We start from the raw sequence: 21465 nt of genomic DNA, 5'->3' as shown, positions 1-21465 counted from the left end.
GCAAAATGTGAATGTGAAAATGAGTAGAATAACAGTTTTGCTTTTTATGAATTTTTGAAACTTTGCACACAAATATATTTCTGATATAAATTTTGACTGACACACTATCACTATTATAACAACATGATATTTATAAAAAATATTGAACATAATTTATAGAAATTTTGAATATTATTTTTATTTAATTTCTATCATTTTCTACTCACATGGAGAAGATTTCTGTATACCACAAAGATTGAACAAACACTTGATCTTTTTATTAAAAACATATATGAATGAAATCGGTCTAACTAAATTAGTAAATAGTTGACCACTGACGTCGACTGTACGAGATTTACTATATATATGAACTCTAAATATTTGATAAGAACAATTTATCATTCGCGAATACTGATAAGGTTCTAGTAGTTGGGATCAATTACGATGAAAAAAATATAATTGCACTCTGAGTCACGCTCTTGGAAATAATTTAAATTTTTTGCCAAGTTTTGAATGTGATTAATAGTAATACTATTTTTATTTTTATTTTTTCGTATATGATTAATTTGTTGAAGTGGATCATTCAGTTGTTGGTGTCTGTGTTAATTTTTATTTTTGTGTAAATTCGCACTGATTAATTTTTTTATGTAATTAATTGGGTCATCACAGTGACTGAATAAGTGGTTAAGTTAAATTTTGGCCAAAGTAAATCAGACGTTTAAACATTTTTAACTTCTCATAGGGCAAGTCATAAAAGTAAAAGTAGTAAAACAATTTTAAAAACAATGTTAAGTAGAACAATAAGAAAGCAGACTGAATATGATTATTAATTTGGTACCTTTTAGATTTCAAAAAATGGTATTTAAAAAATTTAATATTCTGTTTGAAATACACATAAAATTGCATATATTCCAAATCTCAATCATAACTCATTAAGATTAACACATTAAGTTAATTCCGAAATTTCATACTAAAACTTTTGTTATTAAAGTTTATTCATTTTTCTCTTTAAAATAGTGTACTAAAATCAATAATTTTTAATTGGTCACTTATTGTTTAAAACTCTGTAATAAAAATGCAATAATTAACTAAAATCACACTAAAATTGATCTGGTTTGTTCGACGTCTCTAGAAAATGAGGTACGACGACCCGGAAATAATTCGAGCCCGGGTCGTCGCGCCGATGCTATCCCTACGAAATGCAAGCTACACTACAAAAGAATCTTAAAAAAAACACAAAAGCCAAGAATTGTGTTTTTATGAATTTAATTGCTGTGGTGAAATTTTAATATTTGTTTTTTTAATTTTTGTTAGTGGTTTATACTTTGGTAATTTGTCATATATTTATCATTATTTAGTTTATGATAATTTGTTTGTTAATGATTTGGAAATCCAATCAGAATTAAATAGATAAAATTTTAACTATATTTATATTTTTCCAAACTTCTTAACAAAACAGTTATACTGCACATTTTACAAAAAGTATCCGGCATTAATTTAATGCGCATATATTTTTGTTTTTTCAACAACAGTATTAGCTTTAATTTTTTTTAATTTTCAAGAATATTAATATTTTATTGTTGCATTTATGACTTGTGTCGAAAATAATAATTTACAATTTTATTCAACATTTAATTAGGCGTCAATTTAAGACTTACTAGTTTAGTAAGATTTTTGCAAAAGGAATTTTAATTGAAATTCATGAAAGCACTTTTATGACGATCCAAAAATATTACTAAAAGTCAAATTAATATTTAAATAGTCATTGAAAATTTTTCTGAAGTTATATTGGAAATAAACAAATTAAAATTTAACGATATTTTCATTTCAAATAGATTCTTAATTTGGATAAACTATGTTGTTCTGAAAGTCGTAGGTTTGGACTCGAAAAACCGTCGAAAAAAGAATTTTATTTAAGAGTTAATTATTATATAATTAGAGTTATAATTTTATAATTTATATAATGATGTAAGTATATTATGCAAGTAGTCATCGAAAATATTATTTTTAAAATTATATTAGAATTAAACAGAACAAATTTTTAACAAAACTCGTAACTTGGATTTACCCACTAAATCCTAAGTTGTTCTGGAACTTTAAATGTTTTACTACAAGAACACTCTATTTGAAAGCAAAACTTGATATTCTCTTTTCTGTAATTTGATATTGTATAAACAAATAATGTAAAATTACAAACGAAATTTTCTTAAAATTGAAAATAAATCATTAACATATCTTCTATATCATCTTATTACTCCTGACGGTAAATACATTTTTAGAAACACTTTTATAGTCGTGACCAGATTTAAGGCGATTACATATTATTGTATATTGTATTTAATATACATTACCTTAATTTTTAACAAACCTTGTATAAGCATGACACGTATTAAATTTACTTGAAATTAAAAAAAAAACTCAAAAAATATATAATTATCAAAAATCACCCCTAGACGTCACTATATTATTGGAATCACTTTCGTAGTCATTACCTTGCGTTGAGGCGTTTAAGAATTATTTTACGATTATATCATAATTTTTTACAAATTACCTCCTTATTGATACACCACTTGTAATATCACAAAGTCCATTCATGTGTCTAATGGACTACAACTAAAATTACTTTGGAATTATTTCCACTTTTTCGACTTTCCTCCAAATTGAAATCGATCACTAAACTGAACTTTTACAACGCGGTCAGTAGCGTGTTATTTGAAGAAGACCTTGTTTTGGTCATGTCAGTCTAATAATGGAATACGTGATTAGTAATGAGGTAACTAACTGATTCTTATCAACAATTTATTTTTGTATAAGGTATTCTAGAGGTTACTTGGAAAAGAAACAGTTCAATAGTAAAGGATTGTTTTGTTAAGTTATTAGAATCACTGAACATACATTTGGGTTATTGGGTTAATGATCGTGGTATTTTATTCCAGTTAGGGGTTCGATATTTCTTTTAAAAATGGATATTTAGATGTAACTTGCAATTGACAATTGTTTTTGGTTACTATCAATGTGCTGAAGTAAAATTTTTGGAAACCTGTTTGGTATTTAAATAGGACCAGATTATTTTTCTTTGGTTTCCTTGGTGAACAAATAAGTCAAGTATTTAATATATATTTATGATCTAAATTCTAAAAGCATAGACCTTTATATTACATGGACTGATAGTCGAGCGCAAAATAAGTGCTAAAACATAGATTGGATGCAATAATTAACAATCCCACTAAAATTGTCATGGCTTCTCGACACCTCTAAAAAATGGGGTACGACGACCCGGAACGTGTTGGAGCCCGGGTCGTCGCGTCTTTGCTATGCTTACAAGTTGCAAGCAATAATATTATATATATATATATATATATATATATATATATTACATTTTTTAGTTATTTTGTCATATAGTGCTTGATCGCCTAGTCTGAGTCTGATGTCACATGTCTGAGCGAACGTTGCCGACGACAATCGCGGACTCTCCCATTTGATTAAATGCCATATGTCATATGTTTTATTTTAATAATCTAATGGCGATTGCGATGGCTTATAATTTAGTAAGAAATGATATTAATAATATTTATCATAATAGTTAATTTAATTCCAATATTATCTGTGATAGTTTTATTACAATAATATAATGGCAATTGTGTGGACTGATAACTTTGTAAGAAGTGATATTAATAATATTATTAATGTACATGAAATCGAATCCACCTGTTAAAATAGGTTTATATATTATAAGGTCTATATTAGCCACGTAACATACGACTTGTGACATTTGATCAATCGGGAGAGTTCTGCGATTGTCGTCGGCAATGTTCGCTCTGACATGTGACGTCACATACACTTCAGTTTTTGAGCACTTTATACAACGGTATACATATAAAGACTAGAAGTACATATAGTGTCTATGTCTAAGACTACTTTTTTCTTCAAAAAAATATTTTTTTAATTTTTCATTTATTATAATAGTGTTTTTTCTGAATACCTTGTACGATTTGCATATTTCTAAAGTATTGTCTTTAAAGCATTTTCTGTTGACATTGCGTTCGGGTTTTTTGTGTCACTACCACGATTATCAGTATCGATAAGATTATATATTATTATAAATTTTAATAATAAACAACCTAAACGACTGTATAATAATTACAAACAGCTGACGACATACGTGTTTGTCTTAAATAAAATATGTATGAGAATAATAAAATTTTAATTGAGAATATAATCAGATGTGCAGTTAAAATAAAGGCAAATTCATGGCAAAATTGTTAGTTTCATCATTTATTGAAAAATTGGTGTTTTTACGTTTTGGTATCAAACAAATCTTAATGTTAAATTAGAAGATCGGATTTTCTGACCAAAATATGAACTTTTCCTTAGGGTTGTTAAAAATGCATCAGGTTTGTTTCAGCTTTTTTATTTTTTTCTGTATTACTTGTTTGAAATGTTTCTAAAATCATTCGTTCTTGTTTTGAAATTCAAACAAAAAAGTATGTCATTAAAACATATTTATTGACAAACTTTACATCTAGAATAAATTAAATAAATATTATTACACTATATTTTATCTTTGATCAAGAATTTGTATACTATTCCAATTGAATCAAAGTTTAATTTAATTAAATTTAAAGTGCTGGTTGAGCAATAGATTCATAATGATTTTTGGTTGGCCTGAAAATGCACTCTGGGATAAACACCAGTATGACAGCAATTGGAATTTTCATTGAATAAATTTTCTCCAATTGCTGCCTTTTATCAGATTATGGTATTTCTTTGCTTTTTGCAGCTGGGTTTCATAGTATTGTATCTTTCATAGTTTCCTCTCCGATTGCTTCTTGTTCTTGATCTGAGATTCCATTGCCTGCTCTGGCTTCTTGTTTTTGGTCTGAGATTCCATTGCCAGCTCTAGCTACTTGTTTTTGATCTGAGATTCCATTGTCTGCTCTTGCTTCTTGTTTTTGGTCTGAGATTCCATTGCCTGCTCTGGCTACTTGTTTTTGGTCAGAGATTCCATTGCCTGCTCTAGCTTTTTGTTCTTGGTCTGATATTCCATTGCTTACCCTAGCATTTCTGGATATTCCATTGCCTACTCTAGTTTCTTGTTCTTGATCTGATATTCCATTGCTTCGTCTAGGATTTCTTGACCTTGCTCCGTCCATTTCATCATCTATTGAAGCTTTGACAAATGGCGAGAATACTTTTGCTTCGTTTATCTCATCGTCTATTGAAGCTTTGACAAATGGTGAAATTTTTTTGTGATCATTCACAGTCAGTTCTGCAATTGGATCTTGCAGTATTGTGTCTTTTACGTCTATATCTACTGCTCCATCCATCTCATCATCTATTGAAGCTTTGACGAATGGCGAAAATATTTTTGCTTTGTCTATCTCATCACCTAGTGAACCTTTAACAAATGGCGAGAATACTTTTGCTTTGTCTGTCTCATCACCTAGTGAACCTTTAACAAATGGCGAGAATACTTTTGCTCCATTCATCTCATCATCTATGGAAGCTTTGACAAATGGCGAAAATACTTTTGCTCCGTTCATCTCATTGTCTATTGAAGCTTTGATGAATGGCCAAGATTTTATGTTATCATTTACTGTTACTTTAGCAATTGGCTCTTGCAGTTCTTCATTTGTTCTCGATATTCCATTACTTACTTTTGCAAAACCTTTTCGAAATATTGCTCCTTTTACATATGTATCTGCAGCTTCATTACTTTCATCATTCAGTGAAACTTGGATAAACGGTGAAGATTTCATGTTATTATTCACTATTGGTTCACTTAATAAAGTGTCGCTGGTTTCGTAAACAGCATATCTGTTTGTAGGTTTTCGTCCTAAAACTATAAAATTCAAACCCAGTTAGAAAATCTTAAAATTTTAAATTAAAATTTCGATTACTACCTTCTAATTTTTGACCAAATGGAAAAGGCGTCGGACTTTCATCATACACAATCGGTCCTTTAACAAATGATGGAAAACCTGGTACCGGAGTTCCAGGGGTTGGCGTAGTCGTAGTTGTAGTCGTAGATGGAGTTGTTGGAGTTGTAGTCGGAGTTGTCGGAGAAGTTGGTGTATTTGTCGGAAATGGTGTCCTGGTATCACTCGTCGGAGGATATGTGGGACATTCAGTAGCTGTAGTAGGCCAACGTGTGGTCTCACTTGTTCCTGAAGGAGTCGTACCAGATGGTGGTCTTGTTGAAATCGTTGCGCCTGGATTGCACTCTTCCTGAATTGTTTCGGTGCTGTACGTCAAGGCTTGAGTCAGGCGTACTAGTTCGTCCAAGGGGCAAAGTTCTGGGCAATCTGAACGTTTTAGTGGGTGGAAGTTGCGGTCACCGTTTGTGTAAAAGAACTAGAAAGAATTTAAATCCAATGAACATGTTGTATAAGGTTTTATATTTTTTAATACTTACTTTGACAAAATGTTCTCCACTTGATACTGATCGGTGCAGTTCTATGGCAAGTGCTGCTGTAAATTCAGGAATGTGTGTGGGTACTCTAAATCCACGTCTGTCTATAAATCCACCAGATCCGGCTAAGGCAGCATATAAAGGAACTAGTGTTGTTTCGTGACCAGAGTAAACAAACATTTTACGTTCTTTGAGATTATCTGCATTTCTTGCTTTGGCTTTGGAGTCGTCTAATATTTTTTTCAATATCACTCCTGAATAGAAATAAAATATGAATATTTTATCTGGACTTGTTGTTAAATTTGTATTTATTTGTACCTGCTCCAAATCGTTTCTGTATATCATTATGGAACATGGATTGAAAGACTAGATCTGTGTACTCGTTGATATCATTCCAGTTGTCGGATACCCAAGTTGGCTTCTCAATACCAGCAGCTTCCTACTTAGGATTCATACAAAAACCGACATTTCAGAAAACCAGTTTTCGAATTTTAATTTTACTAAAAAACCGGTTTTAACCGGTTTTCGAATTTTATATAGAAAATAAATTTTTGCTCGAATATTCTGTAATTTATCCGCAAATTTAGTGTAATTTAGAGCAGTATTTGACTGAATTTATTTATTGTTCAATTTTATAGATAGTAAACAAAATTATTTTAATTTTAATTAGTAGAACTAAAAAATAATAGTTTATCTTAATTAAATAACTTTGAAAATAATTATTCGTTATTCATGCATCATTTTCACATATAAGAATGAAAACATTTTTATGATAGTGAGAGGAAAGTTTTCTAATAAATAAAAATAACACATTTTTAAATAAAAAAAATGCATTAAATTAAAAAAAATGTAAATGTTGATACATACTTGCTATAATATCAAGTTTAGTTTTAAAACCAGTTAAGCTAAACTCGGGTATTGTCTGTTCCGAACAATTTTAATTAATTAATTTTAAACATTCTAATTGTTTTTTTGTTTAATAAAATATGATTTCAAAAAACTGAGAACGTCTATCGAAATGCTACTTAGACATGTTCTTTGATTACTCACAAAATTTTCTGAAATAGAAAATACTCTTAATTACACTTAATTGTTTTTAAAGCCTGATATAATAATTCTAAGTTTTCTGTTCTTTAATTTGTGACTTCTAGGGTTTAAAACTTTTTTTAAGTTTGAGTAGATGAAGTTACTTCTTCAAGAAGAAGTCACACTAATTTAAATTAATATATACACTGGTATAAAAATCTATATTAATATATATAAAACCTTTATGGAAACCATTGCAGACTGATAAGATATGAAATGCTATTGAACCGATATGTTTTCAAGAATCAAAACGCTTTCATCTATCTTTTATATTTGGCTATATTTGTCATTTTCTATTTATACAGTGAAAACCGACTTTTTTCACTAAAAACTGGTTTTTGAATTCTATAATTTACGCAAAAAAAACGGTTTTTAAAACCTATTTCTAATAGATATCCATAATTTTGATTATCATTAGCAGCAAAAATTTTATTTCTGTATTTTATTACCTGGGTTTCATACAAAGTCCTCAATGTCCAGACTTCAATTGGCGATTTGATCTCTTTTCCTGTATTTGCTGACAAAACTTGCATCAATCTGTGATATCTTGAAAATTTCTCCTGGAACTCTTGTGAATTTTGTACACGTGATGTCTCGTTGAAGAATGCTGGACAGTTGGCCCATAAGTTGACCTAGAAAAATTGACAATACTAAATCTTTAGGATCTGTTTATTGTGAGTTTGAATTAAATTTACCGCCAAATTAAGTTTCTCATCTGGTACATAAGTAACAGGTCTCCATAGAGATGCCAGTTCTGGTTCTCTGCATCTTCTTCCATTGCAACCTCTCTAAAAGGTAACAGATTATTTTTAGAAATTCTGTTTTTTTACAAATTATATTACTTTTGCTATATCTCCAAATATTTATTAACTTCCCCGTAGGGTAGTTATAGTAATGAGCCGAAAATCGAAAATGAAAATTTCTGCATTTCTCGACGTTTTGAAGGTCTCTGAACATTTTGGCATACCTCAGAAAAAAAATGGATGTGTGTGTGTGTATGTGTATGTTTTGTATGTTCGCATTTTTTCGTCCACGTTTTCGGGCGCACGGATCAACCGATTTAAATGGTTTAAAAACATTCGATCCCTATTGATAGAGAGATGTGCTGATTAGTTTTTGGCAAAGTCAGGCCCAGCCGTTACGGAGATACGGAGCAGTGCAGTGCAAGAGTGCAGAAAATACAAATCGAGTTTTTGAGAGAACGGAATATCGTATTTGAATGATCTAAACATTCAATTTGTAATGATTGGGAGAAGAGGTGATTAGTTTTTGGCAAAGACAGGTCCCGCCATTCTGCAGATACAGAGCTAAATGTGCAAAAAATGGCAGTTTTTGAATGAACTAAGCGTCCGGTTTGAATGATCTAAAAAACTTTCTGCTTGTATTGACAAAACAATTGCTTTTGAGAATAAAAAATTATCACATCTTTTTTTATTTTCCATAAAATATTTTTGTAATTTTGGATCAAAAATTAAAAAAATTACCCAGGCTAAGCACAGTCTAAGCGCCACTCTGGTACAAATGTTCACCCAAGTGCGTTTAGACTGTTTATGTACTGGGCCATTTTTTCAATTTTCTGAAAACTATTGAAAAATGTGAAAATGCCGCCAAGCTAAGCACAGTATAAGTGAAAATGTCGCACAGAATTATTTGCAAATGCGTTTAGACTGTGACTATACGGGAGCACTTTTTTAATTTTGTGCAAATTAGGCAAATATTTTTTTTTTGAAATTGAATTCTAAATGGAAGGACGATTGTTAATGTTCTGGAGATAAATTGATTTATTTATGATTTACATTTGATTTGCTCAGATATAACAAGATAGCAAAAATAATGAAAGTCTCAGTATTTGTAATAATAATATATTTGAAAACGTTTAAAAATTCCTCGAATATTTCATTACGGTACGGGAAGTTCCAGCAATTTGCCTTAAGGCACGATGCCATACACCACTAGTTTGTAATTTATATTATTTTTGTATGACATATGGATAGAATAGAAAAGAATAATGTATGAGTTGAGTAGATTATATATTGTGAAAGACAAATACTGACATATAGAGATGAATATTGTAGAGAGTGTAATTAGAGACAATAAACGAGTATTCAGAGATGAAGTAATTAGGAATGATTTTTTTTTTACCTCTCTGCCCCATTGTTGTTCCTGTGCAGGTGGCAGCAAACCTGCCAGGTATGCCAGGGCACTGGCCCTGGTTCTAGGATATTCTGTAGTAAATGTCCTTACAGTTTCATAAGTTGGCATATTGAAAACTCCTTGAAATAGGTCACTGTATTTACTTCGGACTGCTTCTCCAAGTTTGAACATGTGCAGGACACCATCCTAAGGGAAATTTAATGAAATATTTTTTATGCAAAACTTTGATTAAAGGATTCATGATATTTAACTATAATTCAGCAACTGATATGATTTCTGGTTTGCAAGTTGTTTTGTTAGTTGAAAATTATCTAATGGTACTTTATTATTTTTTGTATTTACTTTATTTACCTTGATTGTCTCAGTAGTTTTCAACTACTAATATCAAGGACGTTACATTTTCAATCAATTTTTTCTAAATTAATATATCTATTGTTTTTCGACTTACATTGGTTAAATGTCCTTTTCCAATAGGGTACCAAGTTTTATTAACATTGTCATAATTGGGAAAAGCATTCATTTCCAAATCATCAGGAGTACGGTCTCCATGTCTGTACATCTATAAAAAAGAATTCATTTTTATATGGTTAATTAATATATTAATTAATTTAAATACCGATTGATAGTATTTTCTTAATTTATTAAACTTGGACGAGAAATTTTGCAATTTTTTGCTAATTTTAATTCACATAAACATAAACTTCTGCTTCGGAAAGTTGATAAAGATTTATTATTTGAAATACAAATAATAATTTTACTTTCATTTAATGAGTCGTTTTATTTCGGTTGTTATATATTACACATATATAATATTCACATTTCCAATTTGAAAAGTTGGATTAAAATATGCGTTAATTTTATTCCAAAGAAGTGAATTTTAAAAATCATTTTAAACTTATAAAATTTAAATTTGTTTCGTATATATATATGTATATTACACTTAATTTATATTTTTATCATTGATTAATAAATTCTATAATATTCGTTCACACAGTGGATTATGTTAAACAACGTCTAAACAAATTACTCATCATGTAATTGTGTTTCGAAGAACTTCATGTAATTAAAATTAATACATTCATTGACTGCGTGTATTTTTTTTACTTTTTCGCTGTCGATATAATCTCATTCTTTGAACAGCTCTAATATCTGCCTTGCCTAAAAAAAATTTTCCATTTCAATAACTTCGAAGATTTATAGAAAAAATTACGAATAATATAAAAATAATTTCTAATCAATAAACTTGCGTTAAATTGTTTAATTAATTTTCTTATTATTAATTTATTTTATTATTTTCAAGGAACAGGGTAAAATATTTTTCTGATTCAGACATTTTTCATTAAATCAAGATTTGTACTACGATGTATCTTTATAATGTTTATTTATCTATGCCGATTTCCTTGTTGATATCGGTACGCATACAACGTTGATGCCGTTACCCATAAAACAACAGATCTCTATTCACATACACGACGTCTAATCACAATCGACCCGTATAGAAATGATATCATCGAGAGCGAATGACGAATCATTGGCACTTGACCCTTATCTTTTCTTGTCTGCCGTAACGCACTTCCGTTGCATTCGTACGGATTTACACCCTAGTTGCGCCTAAAGAAGTTTTACTTCAAAAATAATTTCTCATATATATTTTAATTTTTTTTTGCTTACCAAATGTACTAATTTAATAGTCGTAGAACGTCTAGCACTCCGTCCATGAACTTGTAAACTAAAACTATAAACTACAACTAAAATTAATAGCAATATTCTCATTTTTAATTATCTATAAGTTCACTTATATTTAAATCGACATATTATCCGAACAATTTCCCATTTCGAGTATTTATACTAAGAATTTTTATCTCCTAGATAATATAATTATGATCTTATCGTCGTCCGAGATTTGGAGATCTGAGTTATTCAAATATAAATTAAGCCTAGTAGAATAATTTTGTATTATGCATAATTTTTAATTTTATGGAAAAATCTGGGTCGTTTTGTATTGTTATCCTTGAGCTAGATGCAGGTTCTGAAAATTTTTGTTAATCCACGGATTTGTAGTGAATGAATGAAATGATGGAAATAACACTGTGTTCTCATGGCCTAATTTTAAATTTAAATCATATGAGATATTTTTAATAGTAATAATAGATTTCAGTTATATTACCCACATATAGTTGGCTTATTATTAACAATTACCAAATTAATTATTTAATTTAATTTAATATTTTATTTTTTTGTACATGCTACTCCTTGAGCATCCATATCCTATATAGAATCCACTCATTTATAATATACGATTTCCTAATTAAATTGCATTACAATTTAATACTGGAATAAATGCAATTAAATAAGTTTTACACAGAGTTCAATGAAAAACAAAGAATAATATTCAATTTTTTATTCATAATATGGTCAACTGTAGAATACACTAATATTTTAAAGCATATCAATAAAAAATACAAATATTTAGATAAATTATACAATATTTTAAGATAAGACTAAACTTGGCATTTTTTGTTATCCTTTGTAATATCGCCTGGTGCTGAACCAGTATTGATACCAGGTACAACCTTTACAACCATTCAAATGCAGTTGTTGAGGTTTTTCTTCATCAGGATCCCAATATAAGAGCTTTAAATAAAAACATGTCAGTTGAATATTCGATACACATGTTGTATCAAGTATGTATGTATTCATAATTTATAATTGAGATATCTATCGAAAATTCTGCTCATATTATGATTTGTTTCATATTATGCTCATATTATGAGTGTTTATATTTTTTTTAAATGTATATTTATGTTCATTTAGATTTTTATATGTTTTCTACTACCTTAAAGTATTTATCTCTCGATTTGCTTTCAGTATGTAATTCTCCTATAATCATTGCTCCATGTTTTGGCCATCCCAGGGGTTTATCTTCACCACAAATTTTATAATTGTCTTTACCCCCTAATCCTGCAACTATTGCTGCAAAACTCATTTCTTCGGCAGCAAATATTCTCATAATATGGCCACCACGTTGACGGCGAATATTATCGAATGAATCAACAAATTCTTTCACATATTTACCTAATAATAATTTAAAATATCATATACTATAGGAAAAACTAGATTTTTTAAAATTTAATAATACCAGCAGAAATTTGCTTCAGTTCAACTGTTTTGGAGAATGTTCTTATATAAGTGTCCACATATTCCTTCATATCTAACAAATCATCATATGTCAACCAATTTGGAAGTTCTTTGTTATCATTTTTTCTGGTTGGAATTGAAAAAGCTGTATTATTAATTAAGACACTTATACGTGTTCAATTAAAATATATAAGTAATTAATATTACTTACTAAAGATAGAAAATGATTATACACTTTCCACATATCATCATCTTTAACCTGTGGCACTTTTGCTTGTACTTTGCTTTTTAATGCAGAATACTTTGTATTTTCACCATCAAAGTATGTTTTCACACTTTGGGAGAATATTTGTTTGCATTGATTATCATTATAGAAAGCCTTTAACTGCAATATAAACATTAATTAATTTATTTATTTATTCATAAGCAAGCCGTAATCAATAATAATAGATATTATTTCAGGCTCTTGTCAACACTATTATTATCGATATTTTTGATATTTGATTTTGAGACATATTTTTTTACTTACTGATTTTTCGTAAAATTCATGAATTTTAGTTTTATTATCTGCTGAGTCCCACTCCTTCTCTGAACTTTCTTTGCGGGGCTGAAAAAATTAAAGAACGGACTAAATAAAATTTGGTAAAAATAAGCATCACAGACTTTATCATATTTTATAAGAAGATACCTGACCAAGGAATCCAGCTTGAAGTAAATTTGCACTCAGAAGAGATCTTGGGTTGTCCATGGCCGTAACATTGATATTGTTTCTATCGTGAATTCCATCAAGAATTTTTAAATAATGTCTTTTCAACCTAGCACCCATTATATACATTTGCTCTTTTCCTCTCTAATAGAAAAGTGTATAAATATTACGAAAAATCAAATTTAGCGTGTGTTTGATTAATGTTCTATAAATATACTAACACTAGTTAAGTGGCCTTTTACATTGTTATCATTTACTGTTTTTTGCAATTCTTGAATATTTTTATAAAATTCAGGTAATGGCTCATGCTTCCCAGTATTAGCTACCTAAAAATAATCCAAATATAATCCCTATTATTATATAAATTTATTTTATAAAATATTTAACTTTATATTTACCACATAAACTGCAGATAGAAAACCTTCACGCATTTGTGCATTTGTTAAATCAGCTAAGGCAAATATTAAAAATAAAAAACAACTTGCTTTCATTATAAATGAATTTATTTATTCATAGGCAAACTGTAATTAATAAAACTAAATATTATACCAGGCGCTTTTGAAGCTTCAAAAAGTCCAAGTTCAAGATATATATTTAAATATTAATAACTAAATAATATTATGTTTGTTTACCGAAATTTTGAAAAACGTTGTGAAATTTATTTGGATTCCGAAATTGTTGTTGTCAAATTTTTTGGTATTCGAAAATAAAACACGAAATTAAAGTTGTTTTGGAAATAAAATTAACATTTAGTTATTTCTTAATATTTACATATAGTAATAAATTATTTGTTTACAAAATTGTAATTATTTGTTATTCAAGGGTACTCCACAATTTTCTAGTTCCCTATTTTTAATGATTATCCCTCCAAGGAGTTGTTGAAATTGATCCAAGGGGCAACCCTCATTACAATATTTGTATTTTAATTCTTGAGGAGCATCTGATCCAAAATTCCAAAACAAAACCTAAAAAATAAAATATAATAAAAAAAAAAATTATGACCTTTTTATGTGGTCTCATTTTTACCTTGACATAATGTTTCGACCCGTCATGGTTTTTATGCAGTTCTAATATTAAGGCATCACCAGGTTTAGGGACTACTGCAAAATCTTCTCCACATTTAGTACTTGCTGTTGTTTTGGCTGATGTTAATGCTGAAATTGAGGCAGCGACTATAATTTCTGAAGCACACAATAATTCTAACCTTGGTTCATTATTGTTCCTTTCAGTAGATTTTTGCTGGAACTTATCCAATACCATATTAGCGTATACACCTATTTTAATAGAAATATACATGAGCAAAAAATAAATTACGTGAATATTTATTTTATTGGTAAAAATGCTTTTTTGATTTTCGAATAAGTTCTACCAAAAATATATGATGAATCAATGATGACTTAACGAAATTCACACCTTATACGAGGTGTGTTCAAAAAGTACCCGGAATTTTTAAATTTCGCGGGTCTGGAGTGTCTGATTGTCAAAATTTTTTATTGTGTTGGTATACATGCCCCTAAAGTATGATGAAATTTTCAGCTATATTCACTGTTTACTTTGTCTGTGGTAGTCGCTAAGGTTCGACGTGTTTTCTGAGCTCGGCGATTTTTACAATGGAAGAATTGAAAAGTCAAAGAATTTGTATTAAATTTTGCGTAAAAAATGAAATAAAGTGTAACAAAGTGTGTGAAATGTTACAAAAAGCCTATGGTGAGTCTGCTATGAAAAAAACAAGTTTCCAAGATGGCCGCGAAGGCGTTGAAGATGACGAACGCTCCGGTCGACCCAGCACGTCAACAAACGATGAAAATGTGAAAGAAGTGGAAAAAATGGTTATGAATGATCGCCGAATCACAATTAGAGAAGTTGCTGATGAAGTTGGCATATCAATTGGCTCATGTCATAACATTTTTTCAAATGTTTTGGGCATGAAACGAGTGGCAGCAAAATTCATTCCAAAACTGCTAAATTTTGACCAAAAAAGCAATCGCATGAACATCGCTCAAGAGCTGTTAAATGACGTCAACAACGATCCAAGTTTGCTTGAAAGGGTCATAACTGGTGATGAAACATGGGTGTACGGTTATGATGTCGAAACCAAAGCCCAATCGTCCCAATGGAAGAGCCCAGGTGAGCCAAGACCGAAAAAAGCACGTCAAGTTCGATCGAATGTCAAGGTTTTGCTTACTGTTTTCTTTGATTATAACGGCATAGTGCATCAAGAGTTCTTACCACAAGGTCGTACGGTTAATAAGGAGTATTACCTTGAAGTGATGCGACGTTTGCGTGAAGCAATCCGAAAAAAACGCTCCGATTTATGGAAAAACAATTCATGGCTGTTGCACCACGATAACGCACCTGCTCACTCGTCGTTGCTTGTTCGTAATTTTTTGGCCAAAAACAATACCGTAGTCATGCCCCAACCTCCATATTCACCAGATATGGCTCCGTGTGACTTTTTCCTATTCCCAAAGTTGAAGAGACCCATGAAAGGACGGCGGTTTTCCTCGATTGAAGAAATAAAGGCCGAATCGCCGAGAGTGTTCAAGGACATATCAAAAAGTGAATATCAAGGGTGCTTCGAAAATTGGAAAAAACGCTGGCATAAGTGTATTATATCTGGGGGGGACTACTTTGAAGGGGACCACATTAATGTAGACGAATAAATAAATATTTTTTTGAAAAAACGAAAATTCCGGAAACTTTTTGAACAGACCTCGTATTAATAATATAATTAAAATAATTGAACTAGTACAAAATTAGCCTTTAAAGACATTTTTTTCGTTATTCAGTAAATTATTTATACCTCCTGAAATCTGTGTGATGTAACTACCGGAAAATAAAATCTTCATGAATAATCTGTCACTGTCATCCATGTCTAATAACATATCTTCTGTTAGCCATTCTGGCAATTCTTGACCAGAAAAACGCTGTAATTAATTATTCTTATATATATCTTAATATGTGATATTTAATATTTTATACAGTTCTTGTTCTTACCATGCTTTTATAATAATCATTTATTTTCCACATATGTTGTGGTTGAATTCCTCCACGTGACACTTTCAAATTTTCGGCTATTTTATTTCTGGTACCATAATAAGGGCGAAAGGATGAAAAATTATTCCCTATATTTTGCTGCAACGACCAGGGCATTCTGCATTCATTATCATTACTGTAGAAGTAACTTAACTGAAAAATAACATCATTTATTTGTAGAGCATCCTTTATTTTTCATTATTCAAAATTTAATTGTTACTAACAAGAGTGTCATTTATAGTTGTCATTGAACTTGATGATGAATGCTTTCCATCTATGCTTTTCTTGAAATCCTTAAGTTAAATTAGAATAAATTTAGTTGATGGTATTAAAAAATTGTAAACAAAATTAGTAAACTTGCATGTTTAAAAATTCCATCTGCAACCAATTTAGCACTTTCTTCACAAGCTTTGTGTTTTGTGGATTCAATGTGTACTTGATTTTTGTTGGTTTCTTGGTTGTTTGTGCCAAATATTTGTTTTTGATACCATCTTCTCAGTTTGATACCAAAAGTATACATATCTTCTTTTCCTTCCTAAATATATGAGAAATTTTATTTATTGTAGTTAAAATTTAGGTTTACAATTTATGTTACCTGTGCTAAATCGTTAACATTGTACGGCTCCAACTCGAATTTACCTCTTCGTTTAAGAAATTCAAAAAATGTAGTATTATCTATAGGTGGTTGTTTACCATTTCGAAATATCTAGAGAAAATATAAACGATGTTTAAGTAAATCTTGCTTATGACTTCTAAATTTTAATAAATCTTACCACTTTTGCTAACAACAATGTAGTATTTGATGGTACATTGTCTTTTGCTCGCACTAAACCAAAAATAAATATTAAAGTCACAAGAAAATTCATTATTAAAAATAGCCGATTTAGATTCTTTTTTTACAATTTTCGTTTTAAATTCCTAATGATATTTTATATTATTATCGTACACTGTTTTTGTAACAAATAACGACTAATATCGACTTGTAGAAAATTTGTTATTAATTATATGTTACGAAATGTTTACGTGTATTATATTGAATACAGTTATAGTTTTTACTCTATCTTCACTATTTATAAATACTTTTCCTATTTTCCTGTTTTTTTTCGGTTCTTGAATAATTATTTAAAAATTGTATGTATATGTACAAGAAGGTACTCTACTTGTACTTGCTTGGAAGTGAATGTTAAATAAGTTATGAATGGTTCTTTTCTTTGAATTTTTATATTTTAGTTATATAAAATAATTTGCCATTATTCTAAACAAGTAAAGAATATACACAAACTAGTAATCTTTTTGGGACATTTATTTAAAATATATACATTGGTATTGGATAAATATATTTAATGCAAAATTTATATTTCAAAATTATACGAGGTGCAAAAAATAACCAAAAAAAAAAACAAAAATTTAATTTGCGAGCAAATTTATTTATTAAAACAAAATGTGAAGAGTAATTCTTATACAATGGAATTTCTCTTGACTAGAGCTTGTATTAGGGATTTTTGTTGTCATAGTTAATCATAAAAAAGTTGGAAAATTATATTAAATCTTGTTATTACAATAACAATATAATAATTTAATCAATAGGTTTTCCGCAACCATCCAAGTATTCATAATCAGATGTAGTAGCATCTTTCAGCATTTTCTCAAAATTTTCCAAAGTGCATCCATTTTTACATGAATTATTTTTTATTTCTTTTGGTTCATCTGCATTAGAGTTCCAATGTAAAACCTACAATAAATCATATTTAAAAAAATTAAGAAGAACTACAATTAAATTATTGACATGGGACATATTTACGTAATAAATAAAATAAGTAAAAAGACAGTCAATAAATGAGGATAATAAATAAAAAAAATAAATGAGGAAATTCACTCTCAACATTTTCTAGTTGGTGGATTATTTTTTTAATACTTACGAGATTATTACATTTAATTAGTTTTTTTTTTAATAGTCGACTTACTTTGACATAATGTTGTTTTTGGCGTTCATGTAGTTCTACAATTATTGCTGTCCCATGTTTTGGTACTATCATGTCGAATTTATTTCCACAAATATTACTTTCTGGGTAAGTTAAAGTAGCAATAACTGCAGCAACTATTAATTCATCAGCACACAATAATTGAAGATGATGTTGACCATTTTGTTTTGAATTTTTCTTTATTTTCTTGAATTCCTCTAAAATACTATTTGTATAGGAACCTGATATAAATGAAGTAAATATATTAGATATCATATGTTACAATATTCAGGTTGCTTATACAAAGGATTTGTACTTGGATAGCAAAAATTTAGGAAACAATATTAAAATATTAAAATATATTTATTACCTGCTGATAGTTTTCTGGCATATGCATATTTGAATAAGAATTGCATTAATAATTTATTGCTTTCTTCCATATCTAACATCATAGATTCAGTTAACCAATTTGGTAAATCTTTACCTCCAAAACGCTGTATAGATATAAATTTATGGGTTACTATTTTTAGTTTATAAGGTACAATTGTATAATTTTTTTTTGACTTACCAGGGCTTGATAATATTCATACATTTTCCACATATGCTGGGGTTTTATGGGATGAGAATCATGGGATAATCTTAAATATGGATTATCAGGTTGTTTAAGATCAAGATTATTTCCTAATGTGTCTCTTGTGTTGTAAAATGGTCTGAATTTAAGAAAGTCACGTTTAACATCCTCAAGCATTTCTTTAAAAGGTTCACAAGTATTATTTCCATATATTTGGTTAAACTATAATAAATAAATAAATAGAAAATGTATGTTTAATAATATAGATTTTATCTAAATTTTATTTAATGCTTACCGAATTATCAGCTGGAGATATTTCAGATGCTGTTGAATTTTTTTTATATTCCTAAAATATAGAGATATTATATGAAGACATCAGATTTGCACATTTTGATTTGGTCTTTAAGTTAATTAGTTTACAAACTACTTATAAATTTAAATTTTTTAGCGAGAATAATATCTGACTTAGATCATTTTTATTATTTTTGAATCAAATCATATTTCAATACCTTTTTCAGTAATCCTGCTTTAACTAAAGAGGCACTTTTTTACAACTTTCTTGAGATATTGATTCAATTTTTATTTTATTTTCTCGTGGATCTTGATTATTAAATAAACTATTTTTATACCACCTTTGGATTTTGATACCAAGATTGTACATATCAATTTTTCCTTCCTGTAATAATTTTGAAGTATTAATTATGGTTTCTATAATAAGTTGTTAATAAAAACTTATTTTATAATTACATCTGTTAAATCATTCATTTTGAACGGTTGCATTTCAAATGGTTTTTTCAATCTATTATTTTTATTAAATGAATCAAATTCTTTCTGATCTGGAGGAGATTGTTTTCCATTGCGAAATATCTGAAAAGTAGGTTAATTTTCTAATGAAGTATATTCAGTTTAATTCATTTTAATTTTTATATTTAATTATATTATATTTATACTTTTTAGACATTCATCTATTCATTCTATTTAGACAAATATATTTGCTATAAAAAGAACATAAAATTTATGAAAAATTAAAGCAATTACGTTGTGTATTTAAGGGAGAGTTTTATAATCAAAAGCAATATTTTTGTGTATAAATAAATTAATCTGAACCTCTAAAATATTTGATAAATAAATAATTAAATTTATAATACATTTTTTAAGTATAACCAATAAATCAATGTGAAATTATTTTTACCACTTTGGCCATCAATAATGTAGAATTTTCTGCTCCCTGACTCGTTAAAATATTTATGCCTAATATTTCTAGACAACAGAAAAATATTAATTTGGATTTCATTTTCCAAAGGTTTCACAGATATTATATTATATTATTTTCACAAAGATATTATTATATATTAATTATAAAAGTATTTTCGAAAATTGTGCATTTATGCAATACCAAATATGTAAACAACTAAGTATTTCCAAAAAAATACCGAAGCAAAAAGTATTATCAATTTTTATTATTGCTGTTGAAATAGTAGCATTGTGTATACATAAATATTACAAAATTTGTTGTTTTTTATTTTGACGATTTTTAACACTAAATATTTGATGATACCTTGTATTTTTTTAATTAAACCAAAAATGTTTGATATTTTAAAATTTTTACATTATATTTTCATAATTGATATTATACCTACTTTAATAATATAATATTAAATTGAAATAATGTCATAATATGATAAAACCGACTGTTGAAAAATCATGTAAATTAATTTCCCATTGTTTTTTCAAACGTGGCGGCATGTTCGAGCCTCACAAATAATTTCTTATAACTAGCTTAGTACCTATACTAGGGTAGGAAATTATTTTATTATGTCAGTTAGAGGAAGATGTATTAAAAAAATTTGCGAGGCTCGAACACCGACTATTAGGCAAAAAGTAGATCTTTAATCTTTAAAATAATTGCAAGTAAGACACTTTATCTATTTTGAAAATGCTATCAATACTAATCTCGTAGCAAGCACTTTGGTCAGCTTGATATCAAGCAATAGTGATGCCAGATATTCACTTTAGTTTATAGATCTTAAATATGACATCAAGTGAAAATAACTTTTTAGTTACATCTTTTGAAAATTTCTTAGCTTTTGAGAAAATAAAATTATATAGGGCCATGTAAGACGATATATTTTTAAAAAATTATATATAGGACCATATATGTGGGATATAAAGAATAGTCTTATGAAGTTATTTGTTCTGATATTATCGTGGAGATTGGCATGTTAAATTTAAATCCACATAGTAAATATCGAAAAAATTTTTTGCAACATATTTTTATTTTATATTTATATAACAGTGAAAAATGTTTCAAAATTATTCAAACTTCACTTTTTACAATATACGCTATTTTGCAATTTGTCTTTTGTTATTGCAGTATTTTTCAACATATTTTTGAACATTTCAAAAGTACATTCCCCATTAC

At 28.6% G+C, this 21465-nt stretch overlaps 2 protein-coding genes across 2 annotated transcripts; both read right to left on the bottom strand.

The window, feature by feature from the left end:
• Positions 1 to 14281: 14281 nt before the first annotated feature.
• On the bottom strand, positions 14282 to 18023 carry LOC113388395 (testicular acid phosphatase homolog). The gene is made up of 9 exons (XM_026625778.1): positions 17975 to 18023; positions 17285 to 17337; positions 17107 to 17217; positions 16873 to 17046; positions 16736 to 16804; positions 16473 to 16664; positions 16279 to 16402; positions 14502 to 14749; positions 14282 to 14440 (listed from the first exon to the last, which is right to left on the bottom strand). The coding sequence occupies exons 1-9, from the start codon at positions 18021 to 18023 to the stop codon at positions 14282 to 14284; spliced, it is 1179 nt and encodes a 392-aa protein (XP_026481563.1).
• Positions 18024 to 18087: 64 nt separating this feature from the next.
• LOC113388394 lies at positions 18088 to 20247 on the bottom strand. The gene is made up of 7 exons (XM_026625777.1): positions 20236 to 20247; positions 19791 to 19910; positions 19339 to 19389; positions 19041 to 19265; positions 18843 to 18966; positions 18476 to 18714; positions 18088 to 18243 (listed from the first exon to the last, which is right to left on the bottom strand). Exons 1-7 carry the CDS (start codon positions 20245 to 20247, stop codon positions 18088 to 18090), a joined length of 927 nt encoding a protein of 308 aa, XP_026481562.1.
• Between the last annotated feature and the right edge of the window lie 1218 nt (positions 20248 to 21465).

This window comes from Ctenocephalides felis, unplaced genomic scaffold, assembly GCF_003426905.1.
Source record: "Ctenocephalides felis isolate EL2017-DRISC unplaced genomic scaffold, ASM342690v1 CF-g0.4_SCAFFOLD_03572, whole genome shotgun sequence".
NCBI classification, from domain to species: domain Eukaryota; kingdom Metazoa; phylum Arthropoda; class Insecta; order Siphonaptera; family Pulicidae; genus Ctenocephalides; species Ctenocephalides felis.
This window is presented reverse-complemented; position numbering and strand designations above follow the sequence as displayed.